General features: G+C 66.5%; 1 protein-coding gene across 1 annotated transcript; it reads left to right on the top strand.

Annotated features, from left to right (window-relative positions):
- The first annotated feature begins 936 nt into the window (after window positions 1-936).
- MSX1 (msh homeobox 1) lies at window positions 937-4032 on the top strand. The gene is given in 3 exon segments (XM_037529847.1): window positions 937-1261; window positions 1264-1404; window positions 3590-4032. Coding segments are annotated over 3 exon segments (909 nt in total).
- Window positions 4033-7783: the final 3751 nt, after the last annotated feature.

The raw sequence follows: 7783 nt of genomic DNA, 5'->3' as shown, positions 1-7783 counted from the left end.
CGTGTGTCCCGGTTCTCACGGGCCTGCGCCGGGAGCGCGCGTCTTCGGGCGCCCCGGCGTCCCGCGTGGAGACACAGGCCACGGTCGCGCGGGGGGCGCGCTGAGGGTCGAAACAGAGGCAGAAAACGAGGCGTTTTAAAAAGAAATTACTAGCACGACGGTCCACGAGCGTGACCAGCCGTGCGAGGTTTTCAACCACCCGGGGCTGTGCCGGAGGGAGCCTCGGGCGCGCTCTCGGGGCGGCGGGAGCGAGGCGGAGCGGACAGAGACCGACGTGGCGCCCGGGAGAGTCTCGGAGCAGGGGAGGCGCGGCGCGGGGCAGGCGCGGGGAAAAGGGGGTGCGGGGGCAGCTCGGGCCTGGGAGAAGAGAGGCGGGCAGGGAAGCGCGAGGGGAGCCCCCGCCAAGCCTTTCCTGGGGGGGGGAAAGAAAAGAGACGGCCCGGGGGACCCCGACGGAGCGGCCTGGGCTTCGGCCGGCCGGAGAGTTTCTCCAGCGCCCCCTCCCTTCCCGGTCCCCCCCCCCGCCGGCCCCCGGCCCGGCCCGGCCCGGCCCGGCCCCGCGCGTCCCGAGGCCCAGCTCGCCCCGGGCCCAGCCCGCAGGAGCGCGGCCCAATGGCCGCGCCGGGCCCGCCCCTCGCGCGCTGATTGGCCGCCGCCGCGCGGGCCTCGCCTTATTAGCAAGTTCTCCGGGGCGCCGCGGCCCGACCCGGAGCCGGCTCGTGCGCCCGGGACCTCGGCCTGCGCCGCGGCGCCGCGAACCGCCGAGCCAGGCCCGGAGCGCCGCAGCGGGCCTTCTGGGGAGGGCGGCAGGCGCGCGCGGGAGGGCCCGGCCGGCCAGGGCCCCGGCGCCCCAGAGGCCCGCGGCGCTCCGAGCCCGCGCGAAGCCCATGCGCGGCGGCTGGCCCGAGCCGCGGCTGGAGGGGGGCCCGGCTCTGCATGGCCCCGGCTGCTGACATGACTTCTTTGCCACTCGGTGTCAAAGTGGAGGACTCCGCCTTCGGCCAGGCGGCGGGGGGGGGCGGGGGCCCGAACCCCAGTGCCACCGCGGCCACCGCGGCCGCCATGGGCGCGGACGAAGAGGGGGCCAAGCCCAAAGTGTCCCCTTCACTCCTGCCTTTCAGCGTGGAGGCGCTCATGGCCGACCACAGGAAGCCCGGGGCCAAGGAGAGCGCCCCGGCGGCCCCCGAGGGCGCCCCGGCCGTGGGCGGCTCGGCGCAGACCCTGGGGCCCCGGCCGGGGTCGCTGGGCGCCCCGGACGCGCCCCCTCGCCGCGGCCGCTCGGCCATTTCTCGGTGGGAGGACTCCTCAAGCTGCCGGAAGATGCGCTCGTCAAAGCCGAGAGCCCCGAGAAGGCCGAGAGGACCCCCTGGATGCAGAACCCCCGCTTCTCCCCGCCCCCTGCCAGTGAGTAGCCCGAGCCCAAGCGGCGGGGGAGGGGCCGGGGGCGCGGAACCGGGGGCGCCAGGCCGCGCGCCGGCGCCGGCTGGTCCCTGGCGCCCGCGTACCTGCCGCGGGTACCTGCCGCGGGTGCTGGGGCTCCTTTGGCGGGAGCCCGGGGTTCGCGCCACCCCCCCGCTCCCACCCAGGAAAGAGGGTGAGGCCTGGCCGCGGCCCTGGGCCAGGCGGCGCTGCGGGTGGGAGGTCACTCGTCGGACTAGGGTCGGGGTGCCCTGGCCTCCAGACTCTGCCACACCGCCCGACCCCAGGAGTCCGGGTTTCCTCGTCTGACCCCCAGCCTGCAACACGCGCCCTGCCCCGGCCTGTGGGTGCAGGGGCGCGGGCGTCTTCCCGGCGCGCGGAGTTTCACTTTCTCGGGGTGGAAGTGCGGCCCCCCTCGCCCCTTTAAAGTCCCTTTGCCCAGAGGTTCTGAGGGTCTCGCCAAGGCCCCTCCCCTTTCACGTTCCAGGCAGATCCTGGGTGCCCCGCGCAGGGATCGCTTAGGGGGTGGGGGCGCTCCGCTTCCAGGGGAGGGGGCGGGGCACCGAGTCAATCTGTGGGAGGCGCCCCCTCCCATCTGGTCCCCAGTGGCCAGTCCTCTGCGCCCGGGCCGGGGAAGCGGGCTCCAGCCTCCCAAGGCGCCTTCGGGGTCGCTGCGAGGCCCGCGCGCCCCTGGCTCCCCTGCCCGGCGAGGGCGCGCGGAGATATTTCGGGAGCACGGGAAATTCCAAGTTTTCCTCGTTTCCTCCGATTATTTTGCGCGACATAATAGCAGCCCGAATTCAATGGCGTGATGCTGAGGAATGATTTTTATCTGGGGATTAAGCGTCTTTGAAAGACCGGCCCCTCCCTGCGCCTGAAGCCTGGCGAGGGGCCCCCGCGTGGCCTGTGGCCGCCCGAGGGAGCGAGCTGGGCCCGGGCGCCCGCCCCGCGCGCTCGGCGGAGAGCGAGTCCGGCCCCACAGCTCCCGACCCCGGGCGGCTCCGGCGGGGACGCAGGGGGTGCGAGCGCGGGGTTTCGCTTGACTCACATCCTGGTGGTCTGGAAGCCCAAGGGCTTTGTTTATAAGCATGAAAAAAAATGCATAATTGGGTGAAACCCGCGTGGTGAAACATTCTGCTTTTGAATTCATTTTCCTTCCGAGGAAGCGGCTGTGTAGGCAAAACCGTCCTTCTCCCGGCTTGGGGATTTGGTTAGGGCCTCAGTCTGACCCCCAAATCCTGGAACTATCCATGGGGAACAATCTGACCCACGTTGTGTGGGCGTCGCAGCCTGGTGTGGCAGGGGTGCAGTCACCCCACGGGCCCAGTCTTGGAGCCGCCAGCGCCTTCTGCCCGGTGACAGCGCAGCGCGGGTCCTGGCGGCGGGTTTGGAAGCTGCTGGAGAAAGGCTGCGGGCTGGGATCCCTGCAGACTGAGCCACAGGCGGGGCAGTGGTCCTGTGTCCCTACACAGGCGCAGACACACCGTGTGAGCGCCACCGGAGAGTGAACACACTGGGGGTGGAGAGCCCCAGAGACCACTGAACCCTTCAGAAGAAGGCGCCACCCCCATGGCACGTAGAACATTGGGGAGACGCCATGGTGACAGGGCTGCTCGGGCAAGCTCTTCAGGGCCCTCCTGGGGACCTGCAGGGACTGCCTGTTCCGAGGGCAGGATGGAGTTTGAATTCTTGGCCACACAAAGGCCTAAGCTAAGTGCAGAGCGCTTGGTGGACACGTCAGAGTTTGGCTGAGGCGTAAAACTACGCCTTGAAGTATTTAAGGCATAAAACTCAACTGGCCTGGAGCTGGGTGCCGGGCCCCAGTCTGCGGGTTTGCTCCATCATCCCTATGAACACCCCCGCGGGCGGGGAGGGAGCAGGCCTCGCCAAGCGCCTTCTAGGGCAACAGCGCCCCGCCTTTTCCAGTTATGTTGGGACCCTGAATGAGGGCGCGTTTCACCTGGAATCTTAGTTTCCTCCTTTGCAAAAAGCAGGCAAGAACAGCCACCCCGCGGGACTGCGCGGGCCTGGGGGAGTTTCGGGCCTTGCAGGGCGCCCGGGGAGGCTCGGCGCGATGGCGGGGCTGCTGGGGGCTGTCTCCGCCACTCCCTGGGCGCCTCAGGCACCCCTGCCGCTCCCTTAACGGCTTGCCTCTCTCCCTCGCCCCCAGGGCGGCTGAGCCCCCCGGCCTGCACCCTGCGCAAGCACAAGACCAACCGCAAGCCGCGGACGCCCTTCACCACGGCGCAGCTGCTGGCGCTGGAGCGCAAGTTCCGCCAGAAGCAGTACCTGTCCATCGCCGAGCGCGCCGAGTTCTCCAGCTCGCTCAGCCTCACCGAGACGCAGGTGAAGATCTGGTTCCAGAACCGCCGCGCCAAGGCCAAGAGACTGCAGGAGGCGGAGCTGGAGAAGCTGAAGATGGCCGCGAAGCCCATGCTGCCGCCCGCGGCCTTCGGCCTCTCCTTCCCCCTCGGCGGGCCCGCGGCCGTCGCGGCCGCGGCCGGGGCCTCCATCTACGGCGCCTCCGGCCCCTTCCAGCGGGCCGCGCTGCCCGTGGCGCCCGTGGGACTCTACACAGCCCACGTCGGCTACAGCATGTACCACCTGACATAGAGGCCCGGCCCGGCCGCCGCCCGCCGGCTGACCCTCCACCCGGCTTCTGCCAGCCCAGGAGTCAGGCCGCGCCCCTGTCCGAGCCGCCTGGCTGCTCCCTCCACCCCACACAGCTCGGTTCCTGCTCCGTTGCCCCCAGAGGTCACTCTCGGAAGACTGTTCCCCTCCCAAAGAGTGGCCGGCGGCTCCCTTAGCATCTTCTAGAAGCTAGCTCTGCCCCTCCTGGGACGGGGCCGCGGCGGCCCCAGAGGGTAAGAAGTTGCTGCAAGGCCCCCGCAGAGTGAGTGGTCCCCGGGACTAGAGGCCACTTCTGCCCCGCGGCGCGGCCGGCTCCTGGCCTGACCCCAGGCAGCCCCGGACGTCCATGGAGGCGCCTTGGGAACCTGAACAGTCAGAGAAGAGCAGCCAGGGGGACGCCCTGCTGCCCGGGACTTAGGGAACTTCGGGGTTTGCCTGGGGGTGAGGGTGGGGCTGCGCGGATGAGCTGCAGGTAGGTGGAGCGGCGGCTCGGACCAGTCCCGGGAAGAATTGTAAAATAAAATTTAAAAATCCTCTTTCTATTTAACAGTACATTTGCGTGGCTCTCAAGAGTCCCTTTGGAAGGGATTGCGTGTAATATACTGTATATTTGAAATTTTATTATCATTTATATTATAGCTATATTTGTTAAATAAATTAATTTTAAGCTACAAGACATGATCTCATCACTGAGTTCACTTTCGCTTTAGTTTTGCTTTTGGGCATCTCTTCACACAGGCCATGAATTTTCAACTTGAGTTTATTCGCAGCAACTTCTAGAGGTGGCCACAGATATTTGGATACAGAGAGGGGGTCGGGGGTGCCTTTTTGAACAAGCTGGACAGATCTGTGTTAGCAAAGTCAAGTGGAGAATTGAAGCAATTACCTGGGATAATTAGGCTCCATTTTCCAATTCGCTGTAAGCTGAAATGGACACTTGCTCTGGCGCCCTCATAACCGACTCCTGCTTTTTTCTCTCCTTTTTAACCTGTCTATGAAAACAAAGCGACTCACCCAAATGGTTTGATGACTGCAGACAGCTAATCCAGACAATTCCCACCCCCAAAACCTGTTTTTCCCACAGGAGCCAGGTGGGGGGTGGAGGTCTGCTTTGCTCCTCCGAGTAGCTGCACCAGTGTAGACGCGGCCGGCCTGTGGGACACGTTTCCAGGTGCCGGAATGTGATCGACGTCACCCCCCATGTCCTGACTGCTTGAAAAAGAAAAACACGAAACTTTTCTGAAAACCCAGAACCGCCCTACACCTCCAGCCTCGGTGCGCCCTTTGCAGGCGCTCTGCCTCCAAACTCTCACAGACCTGCTTTTTCTTTTATGTAGTAGGTTAAACTACAGTTTCCAGGAGAAAATGATTGAACAAGCGCCAAGTTTAGCCTTCCGGGGGAGCTCTGCTAGGACACTGGAGGCAGAAAATCACCTCCTAGGAAAAAAAAAAAAGCCTCGGAGGGTCCGGGCACTGCCCTGTTCTTCCAGGGAGTCCTGGCTTCTCGCCCGACAGTGTAACCTCTCCCCAACCCAGGCTGGGGAGTCCAGACTCCAGGAGGTATCCCCGGGAGGCCAAGTCTTTCAGAGGGGAAGTCAGCAGTGGGATGTGGGGGGAGGGGGGTTTCCACAGGGACCTTCCTGCTACGTGGAACTCCAGGCCGGGGCGCAGCTGTGCGGCTTCTAGCCAGGGGCTCGGAGGGAGATTGACCCAAGAATCCAGGAGAGCCAGGGTTGTGCACACACCCTGTGGTGGTGGTGGTGGGGGTGCCTTGAGATGGTGCTGGCAAGGTCGGAGGTACCCGGAGGCTTGGATCCTCCCTCCTGGGTAAGCACCCCCAGAGGTTTCCTCCTGGCGGCAGGGGCTGCATCTGAACGCAACAGCTCCCTGAGAAGAAAGCGAAATTGCTGGGGAGTGCAGTTCCTCTGCAGCAGGCCATCTCGGGGAGCCCCTGGCCCCTGGGCTTTTAGACATTAGTCAGAATAAGCTGAGCCTCGGCCCCCAGGAAAGAGGAGTTCACCATAAAAAGACCTCGACCTTAGGCAGCCACGGACCCTTGAGAAGCACTTGAGGACTGAAATGCACCCTGCTTCCTGCAGATGCACAGGGATTTGGAATCCTCTCCCCCATGAAGTCAACCGATGGCGGACACCCTGGTTCCTACAGATTTTTCTGGGTGTCTTTCGGGGAGGGGACATCCCTGGCACTGGCCTCTCTCCGGTCGAGGGACAGTACTGCACTGGGAGTCAGACCTGCCGCTGCCACTGACCCCTGCCCGGTGCGTGGGGAGGTGGCTCCAGCTGTGCTCCAGCTGCGCTCCAGGGGCCTCGGGTTTCCCATCAGTGAAAGGGGCCTGGGAATCCCTCCCTGCCCCAGGATCTGGGGACGTGTAAAAAGCCCCCGCTCACTGAGAATCCCCCAATACCGGTGGGCCTTTATTTCCTCAGCGTCCTGGTCATCCTCGCTAGCCCGGCACCGGGAGTGGCCGGGCGGATCCGGTGTCTACCTCGGCCCGGGCTCCGGGCCTCCTGGCTCCTCCAACCTCGACAATTTAGGGTCGACGCAAACTTAGAGCAACATAATTGCAGTAATGAGCAACTGCTCGCGCCCTGCAGACGCGCGCCGGCTCCAGCGAGGCGGTAGCTGCGGGCGAGGCGGGCGCACCCCTGCCCCCACCCAGCGCCTCGGCCGGTGGAGGGGCCTCCGCCCCTGGACGCCCCTCCTGCCCGGCCCTGCACCGGCCTCCGCCTCCCTTCGCCGCCCTGGGGCCCGCGTTTCTTCCCACTGCCGTGGCCCCTGGTTTTCCCATGTTTGTTTCTTTTCATCCCATCCTTTCGTTGCCCCCTTTTTGGTTTCTGACTCTCGCCCCCTTTCTGCGCGTGCACCCAGAAGGCGCCCGACGAGCGGGTGCTGGCTCGGAGCGGCGCGCGCGGTTGCGGGGTGAGGCCCTGGGCCACCCGCCCTCGGCCGGGCGGCGGGAGTTCGCAGCCGGCTCCCGGCGCTGCTTCTCGGCCGCGCAGTCCTTCAGGCGGCTGCTCCGTTTATCAAGCGAGGGCAGAGGGAGCGCGGGCGTCCCGGGCCTGGCCCTTTGCTCATCAGTTTCCACCGCGGGCTGGAAAGGCCGGATCGATGACCCGGGGTCACCACCTTCGGCGCCAGGAGGTTGCGCTGCAGGTGGGCCCGCGCGAGCAGCCTACTGTGTGCTGCGGGGCCGCCCTCGCGCGCCTGCACGCCCCAGCCCGCAACCCCAGCCCTTCCTACAAGGGCCAGCACTTCGGTCCAGGGAGGTGGCGCGGCTCCCCCGGCGCCGCACAGGCAGTGTGGGGCAGAGCGGGGATTCGAACCCCGACTGGGCTGGGCACCCGCGCGCGGCCCGCGCCGCCCGCTCCCCTCGCTGAGGGTCACGCGCTCCTGGAAAGACTGTTGAGGACTGGAAAGGCCGCGGAGGCGCGCCTGGGGTCGGAAAGCAGGTCCAGGGGACCGGCCCCAGCCTGCGCTGTGAGTTTAACTCCTTGGCGCCCTGACGGCGAGCGCGCGTCCTCCCCGGTGGGACGAGGGGCCAGTCACCTGCCCTGCGGTCTCTGAAGACGTTTTCGTTTTGCTGGGGCTGGGACGGCCACCTCGAGCCTCTGGCCTGGAAGCGGCGCGCGGGGGGGGGGGGGACCCGCAGGACCCGGCTGACCCGACGGCAGGGCGCGGGGGCGCTCGGGGTCCGGCCGCAGGTCGGCGGGGC

The sequence above is a fragment of the Talpa occidentalis genome, unplaced genomic scaffold (genome assembly GCF_014898055.3).
Source record: "Talpa occidentalis isolate TD23 unplaced genomic scaffold, MPIMG_talOcc4v2.1 talOcc4.6, whole genome shotgun sequence".
Classification (NCBI taxonomy): domain Eukaryota; kingdom Metazoa; phylum Chordata; class Mammalia; order Eulipotyphla; family Talpidae; genus Talpa; species Talpa occidentalis.
The sequence above is the reverse complement of the archived record's forward strand: the minus strand, read 5'-3'. Positions and strand labels throughout refer to the sequence as shown.